Here is a 22,852-nt window from a genome sequence, read left to right as displayed (position 1 = left end):
AAGAACAGGATAAACAAAGTTATGAAGATATGAAGAAATTGCTGTGATTTTATCGATAATATTCCTTAAAGATTTATTTATTAAGTTATAGTTACAGAGCGAGTGAGAGAGAGAAGGCATGAGAGAGAGACATCTTCCATCAGTTGATTCACTTCCCAGATGGTCCCAGCAGCCAGCACCCAAACGGAATGTCTATGCTGCAGGCAGTGGTTTTATCCACCATGCCACAATGCCGGCTCTGAAACAATTGTTCTAAATTTGTTTTATTCAAAAGCGTTAAATTTCCGCTCTATTGTGGCTCTCTGAATGGGTGTCATTTTAACAGTGTTCCTCTTAGAACTGATTGATTATTCAGAATTAAATTAGAGTATAGGGATCATTCTGCATCAATTCAAAGATTTATTCATTTTTATTACAAAGTAAGATATACAGAGAGGAGAGACGGAGAGGAAGATCTTCCGTCCAATGATTCACTCCCCAAGTAAGCGCAACGGCCGGCGCTGTGCTGATCCGAAGCCGGGAACCTGGAACCTCTTACGGGTCTCCCACGTGGGTGCAGGGTCCCAAGGCTTTGGGCCGTCCTCGACTGCTTTCCCAGGCCACAAGCAGGGAGCTGGATGGGAAGTGGAGCTGTCGGGATTAGAACCGGTGTCCTCATCGGATCCCGGCGTGTTCAAGGCGAGGACTGTAGCTGCTAGGCCACTGTGCCGGGCCCTGCATCCATTATTAAAGTGTTTTAATTGCTTCTACCTTCCGAAACACAGTACAGTTCAAAGCTGCCATGGGGGTGGTTGTGTAGGAAACATGTGTTTTGCTGTGAGTAGGAATCTTACATAATAGCAGGAAGCTTAGACGGGAAACCCAGCAGTTGACACTGATACCAAAGAACTGACAGAAATTAGTTGAAGACACTTGACATGGAAGATAAGTAGGAAATAATTATAGAAAAATAAATAAATGAGAGCTATGGAGGCCATGGCTCTCAAGCTTTCCTTGATACTTTTTGAGGGTCCTTTTTTTTTTTAAGATTCACTTATTTTTCTTGGGAAGGAAGATTTACAGAGAGAAGGAGAGATAAAGAGAGAAGGTCTGCCATCTCATGGTTTATTTCCCAAATGCCTGCATTGGCCAGAGGTGAGCTGATCCAAAGATGGGAGCCAGGAACTTTTTTGGGGTCTCCCACGTGGGTGCAGGGTCCCAAGGCTTTGGGCCATACTCCACTGCTTTTCCGAACCACAAGCAGGGAGCTAGACCAGAAGTGGAGCAGCTGGGACACAGACCTATGTCCATATGGGGTGCTGGCACCACAGGGTAGATTAGCCTGTACACCCGTGGCGCTAGCCTGCCAATAAATTATTGTAACTTTAGGGGAATTCATGAATGCCCAAGGGATACCACAGACTCCATCCTAACAAGCCCAGAGCTAGACACTCCATCATGAGTCTCTGGGGATTCGGGTCCCAGAACTGGGCGTCCAGAAGTGTCTGCTAGCACTGGGCATCTTACCCTAGGCCTGTTTTAAAAAAATCACCAGAAGGACCAGTGTGGTAGTTCCACTGGTCAATCTTCCACCTCCAAGTGCTGAACTTCATGGATGCCAGTTCATTTTCTGGCTGCTCCACTTCCCACACAGCTCCCTGCTGATAGCCTGGGAAAGCAGTAGAGGATGTCCCAAAGTCTTGGGCTTCTGCACCTGTGTGTGACACAACTCCTGGCTCCTGCCTTCACATCATCTCAGCTCCAGCATTTGAGGTCACTCCTTCTCTCTGTAAATCTGCCTTTCCAATAAAAAATTGTAAAAATCTTAAAAAAAAAAATCACCAGAAATAAGTTCAAGTTTTATGTCACTGAAGGAAATTGCATTAAAATTGAAAACATTAATTGACAAAATGGGTGAGATTAAAAAAGGAATATATGAATGTGGACATTTCTAGAAATATCTTAGTCCCATATAGTCAGTATACATCAACAACGGGAATGAGTTTGAAAGATATGCGTGTGTCACAATGGGTTCCTTAAATATTCTTCCAAGTTCTATCTTGAAAAAACAGTTGGAGCCAAGAAGAAATGTATCAGAAAGTCCTGGGATTATCTTGAAACAGAGAAATGAATACAGCAGACAGACTTAAATCTGCTTCCCAAAGCATGCTCCACTCGATTAAAACAAGAACTTGGGAGACACAAACATAAAATGCACTGTGCTAATCTTTTAAGACCATGAATCGATTGTGGTTATTTCTACTAACATTACGTGTTAGTAGAGAAAAAAGAAGGCAGACCCAGCTGCCCCTGTTTCTGAATCTACTTTAAGAACACAGCTTACGCTGCGGGCAGACGGCCCCAGACCCTCCAGCATCTTCACCATGTGGCAGCTGCTCTCACCTCCCCCTGCTGGCTGATGATGGGGACTGCATACTGGAGCTTCACATCACAGAAGAGGCATTCCAGGAACACGTTGGCCACCCCGATTAGGTTGTGGTTCTCCTGGGCTTCGTAGAAAGGGTCGCCTCGCTTCCCGTACAGTCTCTTTGCCTGAGTGGTAGGGACGGGACAGTAGGAAACAAAACATCAGCTGAAATCATATTATTCATCATTATTATTAAAAATTTTTTCTTCTAAAAAGAAGCATTTATCCAAGTAAACGAGAAATGTAGCATCATGTTAAGCGAATACAATGAAGTCCACACATGGCAGGGGCCTGTCTGTTGGAGGACTGAGTGACACCTGCCCGTCGCCCCATGTGCCTCCTGCCCGTTCCATTTGCCCTCAGCTCCTCCGTTGTCTTTGGTTTTCTGCTCCCTCTGTCTGAAAAGCTGGTCAGGCGCACTCAGACACTCTCAGCAATCGCTATCCGTGACCAGGGATCCGGCTGTGGGAGCACATGCTGACGAATGCAAAATTCACGCGGACAAGACTGCGCCCTTTACTTCACTCTGCTTAAGACCTAGCAAGGATGAAGCCGAGTGGCCGCCTGCAGTATGCTCTCACTTAGCGTCCGTCTGTGTGGGATCACATGTTATGTTGGCCATCCAACTTCGCCAGCCTCCACTCTGTTGTCCTAAGGCAGGGGCCCAAAGCAGCATGCGTGTGTGCGCCCAGAAGCGCTCACGGTCTCTGCTTTCAGCACAACTCGACCCTTCTAGAGCCGCCTTACCTCAGGAACCCTCTCCTTCCATTCTTGATACAGGTCTCTCATGTCGATTAATTTGTTCTCCAGCTTTTCGATGGTCCAGATCTGGGTGCTCTTTCCTTTCCTCCTCACTTGAATGGCTGGCTCGCTCACGATCGCACCTCTCTGCAAGGCGGGGAGAGACCGAAACACTGAGCCACTGTCACCAACCTCTTCCTCCTGGCCAACGCTTTCCGGAGCTCTCAGACACGTCCTGGAAGCAACCTGGCCCTGGGACAAACAGCTGCGAGGCTGGGTGGGAAAACCGCCTAGGACTTCTTTTTTTTGAAATAAAGATTTATTAATTTTTATTGGAAAGACAGAAAAGGAGTGACACATAGATCTTCTGTCCACTGGTTCACTCCCCAAGTGGCCACAACGGCTGGAGCTGAACTGATCCTTAGACAGGAACTAGGAGTCTCTTCCAGGTCTCCCACGCGGGTGCAGGGTGCCAAGGCTTTGGGCCGTCCTCGACTGCTTTCCCAGGCCACAAGCAGGGAGCTGGATGGGAAGTGGGGTTGCTGGGATTAGAACCGGCACCCATATGGGATCCCGGGGCATTCAAAGTGAGGACTTTAGCTGCTACGCTATCGCGCCAGGTCCTCCTTTTTTTGTTTCTTTGGATGATTAAAGCACTAGATATTAAAGTAATTAGGTTCCCAAATATGTAAATGTATGCAAAAGAGGATAAAATTCCACCAACTTGGGAATAATTTGGTTTACTTTGTAATCTCATGTATATTCATAGTTTGTTACAATGAGGCTCTAACAAAAATATAAGTTCATACATATCATCTCTTTTATTTGTATACTGATTATTTCCTTGAGTCACCAAATATGCTTCATGAGCAGTGTTTCTAATAGAAATACATCATATGGATGTATCCTTGTTCAGTATCATGGCTGCTTCAAATTTGTCTCATAGTAAGGTCAGCATGACAAATATCCTAGTAGGTAAAAGAGACGCATCTTTATGCTGTCTTACAGCACTTTGGACTCAGTGTAAATTTCTCAGAGGAGAACTATTTGGTCCACAAACTCACTCCAAGGCAGGTATGTGGCACAGAGGTTACCCTGTCATGTGGGTTCTCCCATTTTATATCTGAGTCCCAGTCCTGGCCTCTCTGTTGTTTCTGCTCCAGTTTACCTGCTAAAGGGGACCCTAGGAAGCAGCTGATTATGGCTCAAGTTTTTTTTTAATATTTACTTATTTTTATTGGAAAGGCAGATTTACAGAGACAAACTGATCTTCCATCCACTGATTCACTCCCCAAGTGTCCGCAATGGCTGGAACTGAGCCGATTTGAAGCCAGGAGCAAGAAGCTTTGTCCAAGTCTCCGACTTGGGTGCAAGGTCCAAGGCTTTAGGCCAGTTTCGGCTTGCACAGACCACAAGCAGGGAGCTGGATGGCAGGTGGAACAGCTAGGATACAATGGTGGAACGCTGGCACTTGAAGGCAGCAATTAGTCAATTGAGCCATGGCTTAAGTACTGAGTGTCTATCACCTGTGTAAGACACAGATGAAGTTCTAAGTTCCTGGTTTGGCCTGGCTCAGCCCTGGCTGTTATCGGCATTTGAGGAGTTAATCAGCAGATGGAAGACCTCTGCATCTATCTCTCTCTGCCTTTGAAATAAAACAAACAAAAAGACTCAACTAGAGGTGGGCAGCTACCCTAGTGCTTTAAACAAATATTTAGTTACATTTAAAGATTTATTTTATTTGAAAGACAGAGACAAAGAAAGATAATCTTCCACCTGTTGGTTTGCTCCCCAAATGGTGATGATGGTCTAGAGCAGGCTAAGCCAGTAGCCAGGGCTCCAGCCAGGGCTCCCACATAGATGCCGGGGTTCAAGTATTTGGTCTATCTTCTAACTGTTTTGTTCCTATATATTAGCATAATGCTGGATCAGAAACAAAGCACCCAAGAATTAGAACAGTGCTCCAATACAGATCTGGTGGCAGCTTAATGGACTGTGCTACAACACTTGACGATTATTCAAGTCTGTGTCCCACACGGGATGTAGTGTTTGGATTCGGCTCCCAGCTCTGGTTCCTGACTGTATTTGTCTGCTAATGCAGACACTGGGAGGCAGAAGTGACTCAAGTAACTGGATCCCTGTAATCTATGTGGAAGATTTCAATGGCAGTCCTGGCTCCTGCCTCAGGCCATTGTGGACCTCTGGGGAATGAACCAGAGACCGGGGGCTCTATCTGTATGTTTGCTTCTCTCCCTTGCAAAAAAAAATAATAACAAACATGACACAAAGACTAAATCCAGAAAGACAGCAAAGCATTCCCTGATGCACCTTTATCTTGCTTGCTAGAAGGAAAAATGCATGGATAAAAAACAACTTTAAAAAATTTTCTCACTATACCAAAAATTTTCCAAATTGAAATGACAGGAAACTTCCAAACAGCTTCCGAGTCTTTTCTATGTGTAAACCCAGCAGTCATGAGTACCTCTGGATCTTGTGAATTTGCCGGGTAATGTGCTCTGACATGCGCATATTCTGTTTCAGCAGGGGGGCGAGGAAAAGCAAGTACACCTACTTACATAAAAGGCAGTTTTCAAAAAGTTCATGGAAAATGTAAATGAGAAAATGATGCATAGATTTCAAAACTGTATTGCAACAAAATACATTTATTTTTTCATTCCAGTTCCCCAGACTTTTAGAAGTACTCTTGTGGGCCTGGCGGTGTGCCTAGTGGCTAAAGTCCTCACCTTGAACACTCCAGGATCCCATATGGGCGCCGGTTCTAATCCCGGCAGCTCCACTTCCCATCCAGCTCCCTGCTTGTGGCCTGGGAAAGCAGTCGAGGACGGCCCAAGGCTTTGGGACCCTGCACCCGCGTGGGAGACCTGGAGGAGGTCCCTGGCTCCTGGCTTCGGAATGGCGCAGCACCGGCCATTGCACTCACTTGAGGAGTGAATCATCGGACGGAAGATCTTCCTCTCTGTCTCTCTTCCTCTCTGTATATTTGACTTTGTAATAAAAATAAATCTTTAAAAACAAAGTACTCTTGCACGTTTCTAGTTTTAGTGTTTTAAAGTACTGAAATCCGCAAGTCTTCCAGCTACAAGATCCAGCATATTCTGCCTATTATATATCTAAGGGTATTTTTAAAAAGAGATTTGTTTATTTTTATTGGAAAGGCAAATATACAGAGAGGAGGACAGAGAGGAAGATCTTCTGATGATTCACTCCCAAAGTGGCCACAAGGGCCAGAGCTGCGCCTCTTCCAGGTCTCCCACGTGGGTGCAAGTTCCCAATGCATTGGGCCGTCCTCAACTGCTTTCCCAGGCCACAAGCAGGGAGCTGGATGGGAAGTGGAGCTGCGGGGATTAGAACCGGCGCCCATATGGGATCTTGGAGTGTTCAAGGTGAGGACTTAAGCCGCTAGGCCACTGTGCCATGCCCAAGGACATTGTTTAAATAGCATTACCCAAGAAAATATTAAAAAAGAGAGTTGTGTTGGTCCATATTGGGATCTCTTCCTGGATTTTTTTGTTTGTTTGAAGTCTACAACTGCACTTCTTACTCTTATTTTTTCTTTAAGATTTACGTATTTAAAAGGGAGGGAGAGGGAAGAACGGAGGGAGAGGGAGGAATGGAGGGAGAGGGAGGGAAGGAGGAGGGGGCAGTGGTTTTGTTCTTTTCCTCCAGTGACTGCAACAGCCAGGGCTGGGGCTGGGCCAGGCTACTGCCAGGACCCTGGAACTTCATTTGGGGCTCCCATAAGGGCACTGGAGCCCAAATATTTGTGCCATCTTCTGTTGCCTGCTTAAGAACATTAGGAAGCAGAGTAGCGAGCATTGAACTGGTGCTCTGAAATGGGATGCTGGCGTCCCAGGTGTCCGCTTAGTCCACTGTGCCACAACGCTAGCCCTTTTAGGCTCATTTTCACCGAGGACTCTCTTACCTTTCTGTTGGCACTGAGGTTTGCAGCAGGGATCTGAAGAGTCACTTGGTAGTCAGTGAGTTTGCTCATTTCCTCAGCTAAGAAGTTTGCCTCCCTCACCAAAGTATTAGCTTTAACCAGCTGTTCTCGCAGCTTAGCCAGGCTCTGCCGGAAGAGTTCATCCCTGGGGTGGTGTGGAAAATGAACAAGGACAGCTAAGAGAACGCTGGTGATCCTGCTCCTAAGTGAGCAGCCTCAGACAGTGGCAGAACATTCCCATCAGGCCGGATTTTTCATCCCGCTTTCCCAGGTCACCTCTGATCCTTCCCCTCTGCCTACAGATGCGCTCCCTGCAGGGAATCATGACTGGAGAGCAACTAAACACCAGCTCTCACACTACACAGTGTTTGGCAACTAGGAGAATTTGATATGAGGATGCACAGAAACAGCACGGGGGGCCCTTCAAGGAAGGGCAGTGATGGCCATGACCTCTGTGTGCGGCAGGATGGTGGGTGGAGGGATCGGCAGCTGAGAGAGATCTGGAGTTAGGGAAAGGAAGTGTCTGGCGTGACGTCCTCAGCCGGTGAAGGTCACACGCTGCAAGGGACCTCTGCAGCACCCGCGGTTCCTTTCCCCAGCTCCACATGACAGCATTTGAAATAAAGCTCCAGCAGCTGATCTGGTCCAAGCCTGCTGTGTGTTCTCTCTGGCTCAAGTCCTCTACCTCCACAGAATTTGTTGTGGTTGTCACTTTGCATTTACATATTTTTTTTATCATTATTGGACTCATGTCTCTACGTCCGGTTGGGCTCCTGGGTAGGGACCATTTTTACTTGTCAAGAATACTTGGTTCCTGACCAAGTGCGTGACTCCTCTTTGAATATTGAGAAAATCCTGAGTGCCTGAAAGAAAAGGTGCTTGTAGGTTTTGCACTGGCTCTGCAGCTGCCCTATGCCTTAGGTGTAGCTTCTTTATTCCCCCAAATACACACCCTCCACCTTGACTTCCCAGGAAAACGATGAGTTCACAACACCCACACCCATCCTCCTTACCCATCACCTTAGCGATAACACAGGCTCACGCTGGGAGCAGGCGAGGGCAGGGAGGATGGTTTTCTTTCATGGTGTCACCACTTTCCTGGGACTGCATTCTCCCCTTTTTGACAGTTGCCTCTGCTCCTCCCAAACCTTGTAGTCTTCTCCTTTGAATGAGTCCATTAAGTCCTTCCCTTCCTCCTTTTCATCATGTCTGGTTTATGTCTCTTCTCCCCTCTGACTCTAGTGCAGGGTCTTAGAATCCTTCTTGCCTTCCTCAGGCTACTCCTTGGTTCAAAACCTTGTTGCAGGAGCTCTGTTCCACAGGATAAACCCTACGCAGGCCTGACTATCTAGCTGTTTTGAGCTGGTTCTCCCTACTCCCATATAAATCTCCTCCTAGATTAAAAACAACAGTTCTCCTCAATCGCAAACAAAACTTCACTTCTCCACCGCTGTCAGGCGCCCATCCACAACGCCCTGCAGTTCCTCTCTGCCTGGTCAAATGGCACTTTTCAAACTCAGTTGAAATCCATTCTTTTCTGAAATTTTTTTTCACTGAAAGACCAGGGTCCCGGGGTCCCATTCTGTACAGCCACTGTGCTTACGGTGCACTTGGCTTACTTGGCAGTAGCATGCTTGCTTTTCACATTAATATACTCACACGCTTTGTGCATAGAGGCGCAGTGGCCAAGTTACCTCACCTATGCCTACATGCTCCTAGCCACGAGGGAGAATGTAGTGAGTGAAATGGATCCCTGCCTTAGGAACTTATTTTCCATGGGAAGGAGTTTACAACAAAAAAACAGATTATCGTAACACTTTCTATTGTTGAACAATACTGTAATTTAGTAGTATGACTTAGTTGCTCATATTATTTCTACCTTGTTTCTATTGTCACTGTACAGAGAGAATAAACTACATCTGTGGCTTTCTTTATAACACCCACTAGCTCTTAAATACACCCGACTCCCAGTTCCCCCGATTTGCATAGATACGAGACTGTTGTTAGTTCATAACTCATCAACATTTACCGACATTGAGTTCTGGCTTTTTACAGAACCATGTATAATTAACCTGTCTTAATTTCAGCCAGCAGGAACTCTGATTAAATCAATGTTGTGCCTATACTTGTTCGTTTGAATGACATTCCCCAAATATTTTTCTATTTTTTTTAAAAGAATTTTAAGTTCCAAAATGATCTAGAACTAAAGAGTAAAAAATATTAAAAAAAAAAAACACATTTAACTGGAATTACACCAAATTAAAAGCAACCCACCCTTTCACTATCAGATATGTTCACATTTGGCTTTTACATTCTTTGGTAACTAGAAAGCATGCCAGTGGGTATAATACACCAATTACTTTCAGGACATAGCTAATGCCAAGAGTCAAGCCATCAGCTCACAGAAAATTTGAGAAATGTGGCTCTTCAGGAAAAGAACTACATGAGAACCTTGGTGTGCTTTTGCCGGGCACAAAAGTAAGGCTCATCTCCCAGCTTCAGCATCCAGTCCCAGGGGAAAGCGTAACCGACTCTCTGGATACAGCATAAACAAGAGCCTTTGAGTGCAGGGAAGCACTCCCTTTTCCATGGGTCATCTGCCGTGGGGCTCAAGTTAAGCCTCTCACTGCTCGTGGGAGACACAGACCAGTGGCTCACGGTGGCTGTGATCCCTCCACGCTCGCTCACCTTGGGTGAGCATCTAACCTTTCAGCCTCAATTTCCTTGTGTGCAAAGCATGGTGTGAAGGTGAGAGGATGGCAGATGAAGCACCTAGCGGCTGGCATGGGATTACAAGTGCTATATTAACTGTTTAGTTATTATAACATGGTGGTGTTGACGGGGAGTGCAGACAGACCAGAGTTTGAACTGTGGCATCCTGACTTACTAAGTGGGTAATCGCGGCAGGCTACTTAAGCTGATGGCCTGATAGGTCCTATGGCACACAGGTCTGGGGAGTGTTAAGAACACAACAGAAGTTGGCAGAAGTCACTGCTTTTATTTTGGTGTTTGTCGTTGCTATTATCACAATTTTCTCAGCCCCACCTCCCTTGAGTGTTCTGATACAAAGTCATAAATGTTGAAAATTCACACTGGATATATTTCTTAATACTGATGTTTTGTTAAAAATCGAAGAAATAATAATAATAAAACAAAAGGAACAAAACTCCAGTGTTAAAGAAATATCTCAATACCCAACAACTTGAATCTTCCAAAGGATTTCTATTGAAGGTGGGTCCAGCGGGGGTGGGAAGTGGTGGCTGGATTCTTTTAACAGCTAAAACCATGGCTACCGGGCTTAGCAGGGACAGTGTCTTCTCAAGAAAAATCTAACGGCCAACAAACCAGATATGGGACTGTGATTTCCACCTGTGAGAAGTCTATCCCCCCACCTGCAGCAGGCCCAGCGGGCCCCTCCCTGGGGCCCCAACTGTGTGTTCTTACCTCTCCTCTGTCCACTGCGTCACCTGCTGCTGGGCCGTCTGGCTGCTGTAGGCCAGGCGGTCGGGGCCGCTGCTCTGTGGCTGCCTCTCGGGGGAGAGCTGCTGGCGGAGGCGCTGTAGCTCCCGCTCGTACATGAGCCGCTGTTCCTCTAGGGCGCTCCTCTTCTCTTCTAGGTATTGCTTCTCCAGGACCTGAACCACATTTTGAACTGGGTCTGGTGAGCCAAGAAGACAAAGGCAAGGTATCTTCAGTGTGGCAAAACTGGTCGGGGCCTCTTCCAGTGAGAGCCAGCAGCACCTGCTACAGATGCAAGCCTGCCCGTGCAGCTGGAAGGAGAGGCCAGGGGGCCTTGTCAGAGGATACCCCTCAACTTCCTCCTTATGAACATTAAAAAAAAAAAGCCTGTGTGCAAATATTCTTCTCATTCACCATGTTAGTTTCCTCAACTTGATGAGCTCCAGTTAATATTTAGATAGATCATCAGTCTACTTCCAACAGAAGGTTGAGAAATTTATGTGGTCCTACCCATAGAGAAGAAAAGCTTCATGAAATCTAAGGTGAATCCACAGATAAAAACTACGTACAGTCTCACTTTCATGTTGTTTAGTTTCTGTGCCTAATTATTATCAGTTCTGGTGATGGACTTTCACCACAAAATTTTTACTCTCAAATTTCTCTGAGATGGAAACTTTAAAAAAACATTGACTGAGTTTATCTCACACTTGGCAAAAACAACAAATATGGGCTCTGGGTACCTTATTGTAGCAGTGGGTGAATAGATACAGATAGCCAGTGAAGACACTGGGATTATCAGAGGTGGCTGCAGTGCAGGTGGAACCTAACTCTAACGAGCTGACACACTGGGAAGAGCCATAGCCCAGGAATGTTGGGTACTGTGGGGAAAGAGTAAGGCTCAGCCACACGCACTGAGGAGAACGTTACGGACGCCCCTGAGCAAGCAGGCCGTGGGCAAGCCGTGACGATCTAGGTGGCGGCATGAGAACACCACCATCACAGCCAATCCTGAGCAGGTGGGACTGAGAGGAGACACCCTCTCAGATATTCTTTCCTGAATATCTCAGCCTGGGATGTTCTTTCCTCCTTGCAGTTACACACCTGCCTGCTACGTGTGGCTACATATCAGCTCTGATTTAATTTCCAGGGGAAAAAAAAAGGCAAGAAATTCAAACGACTAAGGAGGAACTTTTTACACTAACTGATGATGCCAACAGACTAACTTCTCCACAATAGATTATCAGTTTGTGAAATAAGCATGTAAATTGGACACTTTTCCTATATGAGCTGTAAAAGAAAAAGATGATATGTTAGCTTTAAATTTTTTAAATAATATAGAACAAAGAGAAGCATTTTTTAAATGCACAAACTATGAACAGGATAGGTGAGTTATTTAATTAATAAAAGCGACAATCACAATGGAAACAATAACTCTGACAGCCGACGGCTACTCTTTAGGTAGGTAGGTCACCTGCATGCATCATATCACAAAAGCTTTGCCACAAACCTTAGGGTGGATATGATTCTGATTTTAAAGATAAAGATGTTGGGGTTTAGCAGGGATAAGCGACTGCCCTAAGATGACTCAAACATGACAAAACACAACTGAGCCAAGTTTTGAACTAAGATAAGTAAACAGGCTAACTGCTGGTGCTACAGATTAAGCTGCAGATAACTGACATAGGATTCTTACCCCAGTGTCTTCCTTAGAATTAGCAATGTCAAAAAAATCATAAGTATTGTTTCTTACTGCTTAAAATTTCAAGATACATTTTCTTTTCAAAGAAGCAGAATATTTTTGTTCATATAGTCCTAACATAATGTCCCTAGATATATTATTTATGGAAAAACCAACTAAAAGCTGATAGAAAAATGAATTAAACAACAACAACAGTAACAAAAGCCTTATACAAAGGCAGACCTTGTAGAGTAACTGTCATGATTTGAACAGGATTTGACCACTCAAACTCCAGCTGACGATTCAATCCCATAGTCTCATGTCAAAGATTCATGGGTGTAGTTTAAGGTAGCTGAAGGGTGAAGAGGTGTGAGCCACTGTGATGTCTCAGGCTGGAATCTGTGGGAAGCTACTGCTGCGTGTTAGGTTGCTGGGGTGGAGTCCACCGTGAGTCCGGCTGGCTTTACAGAGGGAGGCACCCGGACAGGAAGGGTGAATGTGTCCTTGTGTGTGTCTGGTCCAAATGACCTCCCTCTCTGCACACGTCCCATCACAGACTGGGAACCTCCAAAATAGGGAGCTGAGACAAGCGTTCTTCCTTTCTCAGAAGCTCCTGGTTGGTAGTTAAAGTAAGAACAAGCTGACTAATGTAACAACCATCCGTATGGACTGGGAAGCACCAGAACATCTGATATAGTTCTACAACTTATGATGAAAATAAGACAAACAGTGAACTTTTTGGAGGGAATTTCAAGAATTTGTTTTTAAGATTTATTTTTATTGGAAAGGCAGATTTACAGAGAGAAGGAAAGGACAGAGAAAAAGATTTTCTGCCTGTTGGTTCACTTCCCAAATGGCACAATGGCCAGAGCCAGGAGCTTTCTCAGAGTCTCCTACATGGGTGCAGGGTCCCAAGGCTTTGGGCCATCCTCCACTGCTTTCCCAGGCCACAAGCAGGGAGCTGGATGGGAAACGGAACATCTGGAACATGAACCAGTGCCTAATAAGATGCCAGTGCTTGGAGGTGGAGGATTAGATAGTGGAGCCATTGTGTTGGCCCCTGGGAAGAAGTTCGCCTGCAGCCAGGAGCTTCTTCCCTAAGCCTCATGGGTTTACGCTTCATCTCTGATCCCAACCCTAGTCTGGAAACATCACTTTCATTGGCAATTTTTCTCTTTTTAAATCAACTAATTTCAAGCCTTTCCCAGCACACAGAATATTCTAAAACAGATCATTTTAATCAGCAAGTGATGTTATGATGTGGGCCACAATAGAAGCCAAAGACCATTTGTCTTGTTCACAATCAATTACAATTATTCACATTTTTATTTTTCTCTATCACATCCTTTCTCTCGGGTAAATTTTTTTAATAATTTATTTTCATTTAAATTCAGTGAGCCTAGTGCCTAAGGCCAAGAGACAAAAGAGGAGTTTTATAGGGAAGAAGGCGCCTTCGCTTTGGGCATAGCATTTTCTCAGCACCACTGGATTATTTTTTTTCCCAAGTAGGAAAGTATGAAATGAACTTCAAATGATCTGTTGCCCTTAGAATGGGAAAGAGAAGATGGCGGTGGCAGTGGTGTTGGCAAGAACATATCCATGTGAGAAAAAGAGTTAAGTCACACCAAGATGTCTAAATGCTGAGTTGAAGCAAAGTGTGTCCTTAGGGAAATGAAACCCTTTTAGCCTTGATGGAATACACTGGCCCCATGACCCCTAGGCAGCTCCCTCACCACTCCTGGCTTTCCTGCTTCCACTGACTGCAACAACACGCGTGTATCTGATTCTTATTTTGAACCCAAGGGAAGGAGGCATTATTGCCCCTATACATTAGGTTTCCTTTTACTTGGATTTCAAACAAATTGGACTTTGGATCAGTTATTTATTCCAGAGATGCAAGAATAACATTATACTAGTGGAATAAAATCATTTTGGTGAATAAATATGTGGAGATAATACTGCCTTGAACTGTTTGACGGTCCATGGAAACAAGGCCATTGTCACAGTAGTTATGATACCAGTAATGCATTTCTGAGCTGCAGATACAGGGGGGTGAGGGAACAAACACACAAACAAAAACCCCCACTGGGAAAGTAATGAAGTTGTGACATGAGGTTGGGGGTCATGGCCGAAAAGATACGTCGCTCACTGGAGAACACTTCAGCCTCTTTCTAATCACATTAGTCAGATTTTACCAAAGCATGTAGCACAGCACTGCTAGAAACCAACCAAGCTCTCACATGCCCATGCCAGCCAGGGAAACCTTGATCCCAGCGTTTGTGGAGGAGCTTCGTCTGCAGCCACAGGAGGGGGAAGAGAATCTTCAGATAGGACCACCAGGGGGATGACCACCAGGCAGACAGGCTTATGATCGGGAAGCCACCTAGCAGCAGAGAGGAGCCCCATGAATGCGGGCTGGTGGCTGCTCTCTGGACACCCCAAAGAACGTCTCTGTGTGCCCCGGGGAACTGGTCAACAGCGGGGAGGAGGAATGCTGCTTAAAAAAAACAGTGATTTGGGAGGGGGAGAGGGCTCCCATCTGTTGGTTTGCTCCTCCAAAGCCTATGACAGGCCAAGGGGTGCTGGAACAGCAAGCCTGCACTCCATCCAGGTGTGCCATAGCGTGCCAGGAACCCAGTGACTTGGCTCAACATTTACTGCCTCTGGGGCTGTGTACTGGCAGGAAGTCACAACCAGGAAGTGGAGTCAAGAACAGAACCTGGGGACTCAGATGTGGGATTCAATAGCCTTAACTGCTAGGCCAAGCGCCTGCCCACCAACACGTTCATACAGACACAGTCAAGGCCAGAAAGCAAGGGCAGAACTGTGATACAAACGATTAACTCCTGTTCGTGTCCCCCATGGGTCTCCAACGACATGAATAGGTTTGTGAAGAGGGGAGGGGTGAACAAATGCTTGCTAAATACCTACTGGTTATTCAGGTGTTTAATATACATGGGATGAAACGATGCAGTTCCATTAAATCTGAAGTCTGGGATACATCAATTATTAATTCAGTATCACTGGAATACTCTGCAGTGTTGGGATTATTGAGTCTGCTAGAATGCTCTAATTTCATCTAAAGAAGGGGGTTCTCTCCAGATGGGCACTCCTCTTCCTGGAGTTGGGCACCGCCACCCTGTGTCATACTCTGCAAGCATTCACCTGGGCTTTCAGCAATCACAGGAGAGGTGCTGCCCAGGCATGTGGTTAAATCCCATGAATGTGCTTCCAGTGTCTGAACATCATAATGCAATGTCTCTGGGCTTTCCCCCCAGTGACTGGGCATGCAGGAGGGACAGGCTTGCTTTCTAGCTACGATCCACCCAGCACTGTGGTGAGCAGGGCCTCGGGAGGCTCATCTTAATGCTTTGAAATTAATGTTTAAAGAGAGAAATCACTATACTTCCTTCCTAAACTTATTTCCTTCTTTTGTGGTTCAATATTGTTTGTAAACATTGCACTTGTATCTCATAGTCTGATTAGAGATCAATTACTTTGTAATTATAAAAATGAGATGCCTAAGATTAATTAATTAATTCCCTCTGGTTAAAAATCCATAAACAGACATCAATTAAGTGTCAGAGTCTTTGTGCATGTATGAGAATCTCCCATGTGATAAACCGCTCTCCACATGCCCTGTTAGGTGCAGGCTGCCTGCTGGGGGCTGTCAGGACCCCCTAGTTCCAGTTAGGGGGTTTGTTAGAACCCCAAGACCAGATGAATGGGGGAGGTGAAGTTGGACTGAATTCACCCCTTCATGCAGATTCAATGTTCTTTGTAAAGTAGTTCTAGTCTCAGAAATCCTGCCTTGTGCTTGTTACCAGGTTTTTCGTTGGCAGCTACTAGGTACTGGGCAGCCACGGCTGGGAAGTAGGAGACTGGGAGACAGGATAAGGATGGGGTACATTCAGAAAGCATTTGGGACAAGCAAGGAAAAAATCTGATGCGTTTCTTACTGAATGCATCCCGGTGTGTGCAGAGGAAGGGGAAACAAACGCAAAAGGACACAGAGTTTGAAATGCAGAGAGAACTTAAATACCGAGGGCCTCCTGGAAAGAGGAATCCAGGAAAAAACACAGTAAGACAATCCTGGAGACCTTCATGGGCTGGAAGAGAATAGCAAGTCCAGAAAGGCTGGTAACTACCACTTTTGTAAAAAAGTTAATAGGCTACTTTAAGTGTTCCGGGGTGTAATATCCATCTGAATTTATAACAAGATGTTGTGACTTTTCTCTGTCCCTTTCAATGTGAAGTTCCTGGGTTTGGATTTTCTAGGTGAGTTTGACTCTCAAGGATTCAGAAACGACTAAGCTGAGTGACAGGAACTAAGCTGAGTAACCGGGGATTCTGTCAGCATCACTCAGAGCTGTAAGACTCCCCTTGGAAATGCTGTCACCATTGGCTCAGGAGCCAGGTGTCTCACAGAGGGATCATCCGCATCCTCCATGACTTCCCAGTAGCCAACCCTGTGACGTCAGGGATCCGTCACACCTAGCCTGGGGAGACGTGAAGCATGGGCCCAGGACACTGGTAGGTGGAGCCAGGGTCCTACCATTGCTGTTCAGGGTCTTCATGATGACTTCCATCTGGGCAAACTCGTAGCTGTAGTCTGGCTCCGAGGAAGCCTCGCTGGCTGTATCCAGCTCATGCTCCGGAGGGCTCGCTTCCCTTTCTAGGTCTTTCAACCAATCTCGCCGTTTCCTCTTGGGTAAGTTGATTCTGTGGGATTTTTCACCATGCGAGAAAAATCAACTTTAGTATATGCATATAAGAGTAACAGAAAAAAAATATACCAGACTATTGAGGAAAATAAAACCGTTACCTAAAAAAGTGGTTGTTTCCCCACAGGATTCTGTCACCGTGCCACAGCTGAGTGGAACTGCACACAAGGGTGCCATTCACGCAGGATCTGGGGGGCACAAGAGGCAAAATGTCAGGTGGACCAGGTGGGGCACAGAACTAAGGACTGGCTGCCAAAGAGAGAAGTGGGGCAACTTCCTCTTGATAGAAGAATCCTGATTAATAGCTGAAGGATGGACAGATTTGCAACCACCACTGAAACACACACAAAGTGACAGCCTGACTGGAAGAGAAAACACTGCTTTGGGGACATTCTGTTGAAATCTGGGTAGAAGCTGATCGAGCTTCCGTACAGAAACATCAGCTTAAGGCAAACAGAGGACAATGGAAGGCATTAAGTGATGCTGTGAGATGCAGTGATGAAATTCCAGTGCCAACAGCTGGAGTCTTCAAAAGAAAGAGAAAACCCAGCCGAGAGAGAGAGAGAGAGAGAGAGAGAGATAAAGAAAGAGAGAGGGAGAGAGAGAAACACAGGCAGGGAGAATTAAGGGAAAGATAGACTCTTCAGGTAAACAGAGATCTAACAGGAATTAAAAGAAAAAGTGAGGTATTTGTTATTTGAATCTTGATTTTAAGAAAAAAAATGATAAAATCACAAGTTCATTAGAGAAATGAGCACACTGCCTGGATATGTGATGCTTTCTAAGGGACTACTGTTAGTTACTTTGGATGTAAAGCTACGTTTAAGGAAGCCCATCTTTCAAGACATACATGCTGATATGGTTAGGCATGTAAAAATATTTTAAATTTTCTTTAAAATAACCCAGAGGGGTCAGAGGAAGAGATGTGAAAGGCATATTAATATTGCACAATTATCTATGAATATCTTCAGTTTTGAAGCTGAACTGTAAGCATATGGGAGACTGATTCACTAATTTTTCCACCTTTATGTTTGAACTTTTCCATAACATAAAGCTAGAGACAAACATGAAAACAATACTAGGAGTAAGTCCTGAAAAGTTATCAAACAGACTAAATAAATCAAATAAACAGCCGGGGCTAGGGAAGCCATACCACCAGCCTTTGCTGGACTGTCTGATGGTGGGCACTGGGTCTCTGGGTGTGTGTGGGGCTGCACTGGTGGACATTAGCAGGTGATCTTTAAGCAGATCAACATTCCTTCCACTGCACTTATTGGCTATTAACATAGTGAAATCGCTAGGCTGAATTCACACCCTGCTTATTAAGACAGCTCAACAGATCCTTTGGCAGAATGAGGGGTAGTAATGGGTCTTTTTTTGGAAGGGGTGGGAATGAGGAGAGAAAAGTCCACCCAAGTGTTTGGTGTTGACAATTTTAGTCTTCTTGTAACAGCTTCCACCACTTGCAGAGCATCTCAAAATGAGTAACTGGAGAAGAGTAATGAAAGTCTAATTTGCTAAAGGGCTGCCAGGTGAGGTCTAAAACAGAAAAATGAAATCACTTTGACTTCTAATTATTCGACAGCTTATTTTTCTCACATATTCTTCTTAGCAGAGTGCTGACTGCTGCAAAAATTCTAAAGAGCTACAGAACAAGGGGCACTGGAAATCACACACGATATGAGTCACTGCTTTTTAGGAACAATTCAATCCTGGCCAATCCAGGCTTTAAGGCAACAGCAGAGCTCTAGTCTTTAAATGTAGCTAAACCACTCTCCACAATCATGGAAAAGCACATCCCCTGGAGGACCCAGTGTGTCCCTGCAAAAGGAGGCAGTCTTCTCAGAGGCTGCTTGTCCTCACCTTGCATTTTCTTTTGGGGTCAGAGTGACGTCCCCATCGGAGGCAATGTCAATCTCACAGTGCTCAGGCTGGATGCCTATGCCGAAGAGCTGGATGTCCTGAGAGGTATCTGCACCCACCCTCGTGTGGTCCTAGAGGGAGGTTATGAAAGAAGAAAAAGCCCACATGGATGAGTAAATCCACAAAAGTTATCAACATCAATTCTGGAATGGAGCAGTAGCATGTTCACAAAAGTCTTGAGTGAATCAGAAAATGCCAGATATCTCAAGTGTGAAACATCAAAAGCTTACCATAACACACTACATGTTTTTAGAAAGGTGTAAACATCAGATGAAAGCAAAGACCCTGACCAACAGCAATTAAATGTTGTTTTTAAAACATAGGGAAATCAAAGGTGATAGAAGAACACTTTGAGTTACAATTCTGTCTTGATTGGCTTACCGCTTATGTGACCACAGGGAGGTGAGCTGACTGTGTGAACCAGCATGATATTGTCTATCTCATCTACTTTACACGTTCTTTTGAGATCATCAGAGTTAACAAAGTGTTTTTAAAATGAGTAAACATAAGTAAGAATCACTGAACCATGAAAGTTGTATATGAAAACATGTAACTCTGGAAATGTTAAAAAAAAAAAAACAGCTGATTTTCCAATACCATTACTGCAGAGAGCACTGAAGTCCATGGGTTGCTGTATGCATCTGTGTGATGGATACCTGGAACCCATTATTAAGTACCTGGAACTCAAGGAACATCAGCACTCGCACTATGGGGAATGCTGGCACTGCTCATCCCCTGTGTACTCATACAGACATTTTTTTTTCTGCTGCTTTAAACACCATGTTGCTGCTGATCCTTATGGGTGCAACAGAGCAAGGGGGTAAGGCTTGATCTTTCAAAGGTAAGGTTCTGGAAACATTCCTTTACCCTGTAACCATTTCTTGAATGAATAGACCAGAAGTGTGGTAGTGGAGTCTCAGTAAGTCAGAGGTTATTGCATCATATACATGTCTCTGAAAAAATAGAAGGATTATAGAAGAACGAGACTTGGGACCAGCGCTGTGGTTCAACACACTAATCCTCCACCTGCTAGTGCTAGCATTCCATATGGGTGTCAGTTCATATCTTGGAATCTCCACTTCCCATTCAGCTCCTTAACTATGGTCTGGGAAGGCAGCAGAGGGTAGTTCCTATATTCAGAAAGAGCTCCTGGCTTCAGATCGGCTCAGCTCTGGCCATTGTGGCCATTTGGGGAGTGAACCAGTGGACAGGAGATCTTTCTGTCTCTCCTTCTCTCTGTAAATCTGCCTTTTCCATATATATATATGGAAATGTTTCATCTTTTTATATCTATATAATATTTATATATAACCAATATATAATAAATTTATATATTATATAGTATATATTAAAATGTTCTTTAAAATTTTTAAATATAAAATAAATATAAAATGTTATATATCATTATATATAATTTATGTTATAATAAACAAACAAACAAACAAACATATATTTTTAAATTCTTGCTCCTCACTTTAATTCTTGCTTTTTCTCTGTTGTACTGTGCAGCTCATCTGGCAGATCAGGATCTGGAACATGGTGCCTATTTAACCTTTCCCAAGTGCCTAATCCCTCCATGCTCAGCTGTTTAAATCTGTGGATAGTGTATGCAAGCCACCTTCAAATCCCAGGTCTTCAATGTCAATCAACTGACCTATTTCTGACAGATGTTTTATTCCTCACTTATGAAAAAATAAGCCAGCAGTTCAGTTTGGTCTGAGAACCCTATGGCTTCTTTTTTTGGGGTCAGGGGAAGGTTCATGAGGGCGAAGCAACTTGGTAAAATTCCTGAAATGCTGTTTTTGCTCCCTATCACATATGTTGAGTGCAGTTTTCCAGAGGCTCTGTGCTGTGGGTTGATGCTATGGCTTCTGAAGACTAATCGTTGAATGTTTGCTTATGTTTGTAGTTCAAAATGTTCTCCATCTTAAGTTTTAATACAATAAACACAGGCAGGGAGAATTGAGATGCAGCAAAGCTCTTTGGAATTCTCAGTGTTGGTTAAAAGTATAAGTAGGTACTGACCCAAGAAACCTTCAGAATTACTACAGTACTCTCTCCAACATGGTCAATGACACATGCTGAGGTCAAGCGCCAGCTCCAAGAGGCCACAATCTCGTTTCCACACTTACAGGTTGACAGTGGGACCACAAGTTCTTTCCTGAGAATGTGGGTTTAGCAGAGATTACTTGGGAGAACCTTGTTGTCACGTCTAGCAAGCACACGGGGCTGCCTTGAGCTCCTGCTGATCTTGAGATTGCATTGGAATTACTCCGAAGCAAAACTGACTAACCTCGAGGGCGTCTCAGAATCTCTGTGGTTGAACTCAGATATTCTCAGATCCCTGTGGCCTCACACCTGGCACCTCCTCGGGCTGTCAGGGTTACCACTACTATCAGTCGCCCACTCTTCTATGAAGTTCTTGCCGGAAATGAGCTCCCAGATGCTCAGCTCCAGGATACAATAAGAGAGCTAGCTGTGTTTTCTTCTCAATGATGACCTGATTACACTGCCCACTGAGTTAAGCTGGGTACTAGAAGCACAATCATGGAGCTTGACAGTTGGATTCGAATGGGAATTGTATATGGTTTAGGACTGCAGTCATCAACTCACATATTCTCACCTTTAAATAGTAAACCAGAAGTTCATTGAGAGCAGGGTCTGCATTCAGGTTGACCAGGTAGCACTTGTCGTCCCCCACCTTGATACCGGATGTCTCCAGAGATATCCCCATGCTCTCAAGCTGGCGCTGTCTCTCCTGGGCACAGACACAGACAAGGGCAGGAGACTGTATTTGTTGCTCTGTTCATAAGATGAATCCATGGAAAGAGTAAGTCACTTTTTCTGGGGACAGTGCCAATAGGATGACACATTCTACTCGGCTCCACCAAGTATAGAGCGCCTACCGTGTGGGACACTCCCGATAGTGATACAGGGGAATGAAGGCTGAATCAGCAACCGCTGTGGCCCTTAAGGGGCTAACACTTTAGATTGGAGGACAAAACCACATAACTAAAACCTGAGAGAGGAGAGCATGGTGGCATGGGAGGGGCAGTTGGTGTTGCAGGGCTTCAGAGGAAGGCAATCAAGCCAGGTTAAGCTGGGGAAAGTTTCAGGAAGAGAAACTTAAAGCATGAGGATTTCAACCAGAAAAGATGAAGGAGTGATGAGACAAGGACAGGGTGTTCTAGAGCAGACACAGGGCAGCATGGTACAGATTCCGGGCATTGTGACTGATTTCAGGAGCCAGGAATCTAGCAAATCTGAGAAAGCAGTGGTGGGGGGTGGGAGTGGAAGAACAGACTGCAAAAGGCCTTGAATTCATTAATTTATTCATTCTCTTTCCTCTTTCAATCTGAGCAGGGGAGAGTTAGAGAGAAGGGGACAGATGGAGAAGAAAAGAAAAAGAACACTCCCACGTGCTATTCATTTTCCAAATGCCTGCCTCGGCTGGGGCTGGGCCAGGTTGAAGCCAGAAGCCAGGAACTCAATCCAGGTCTCCAGCGTGGGCAGTGGGAGCCTTGTCACTTGGATCGTTACTGCTGGTTGAGGTCTTTATTGGCAGGATGCTTGGAGACAAAGAGCTGGAGCTGGGAGTCAAACCCAGGCACTGAGTGTGATGCAGGGGTCTAACTGGTTATGCCAAACTCCAGCCCCACTTTTATTTAAGAGTTATTAGTCTTCAATGTGGTGGGTCCTGACTTAGGGTTGAGAATTCATTGGATAATAAAATTCGTGTTTTCATGAGATGTGAAATTCTACTAGAATACAGATCATAAAAAGACAAGATAAAAGCCTATTGAATTTTAATGGTGCTAGGTGCTGTGGAAAAGCCTAAAGCAATGTGAGAGAGACAGGGAGTATGTCTATCAGTGACATTTTTAAGAAATATATGACATTATTTCAAAGTTGTGGAAAATGGAAATAAAACAGAAATTTATTTTGGTGCAAAAAAATTT

General features: G+C 44.8%; 1 protein-coding gene across 3 annotated transcripts in view; it reads right to left on the bottom strand.

The window, feature by feature from the left end:
- Nucleotides 1-22,852, bottom strand: part of KIF13A (kinesin family member 13A) — a 207,417-nt gene that overhangs the window by 32,160 nt on the left and 152,405 nt on the right. For all 3 annotated transcript variants that reach the window (XM_058667693.1, XM_058667698.1, XM_058667703.1), the window contains exons 13-20: nt 21,517-21,651; nt 18,834-18,964; nt 17,072-17,158; nt 16,802-16,968; nt 10,554-10,767; nt 7,092-7,254; nt 3,155-3,295; nt 2,383-2,532 (exon numbers count right to left, since the gene is read on the bottom strand). In XM_058667693.1, coding sequence (XP_058523676.1) covers nt 2,383-2,532; nt 3,155-3,295; nt 7,092-7,254; nt 10,554-10,767; nt 16,802-16,968; nt 17,072-17,158; nt 18,834-18,964; nt 21,517-21,651 — 1,188 coding nt within the window. The remainder of the gene's footprint in view (nt 1-2,382; nt 2,533-3,154; nt 3,296-7,091; nt 7,255-10,553; nt 10,768-16,801; nt 16,969-17,071; nt 17,159-18,833; nt 18,965-21,516; nt 21,652-22,852) is intronic.

This window comes from Ochotona princeps, chromosome 1 (genome assembly GCF_030435755.1).
Source record: "Ochotona princeps isolate mOchPri1 chromosome 1, mOchPri1.hap1, whole genome shotgun sequence".
Taxonomy (NCBI): domain Eukaryota; kingdom Metazoa; phylum Chordata; class Mammalia; order Lagomorpha; family Ochotonidae; genus Ochotona; species Ochotona princeps.
This window is presented reverse-complemented; position numbering and strand designations above follow the sequence as displayed.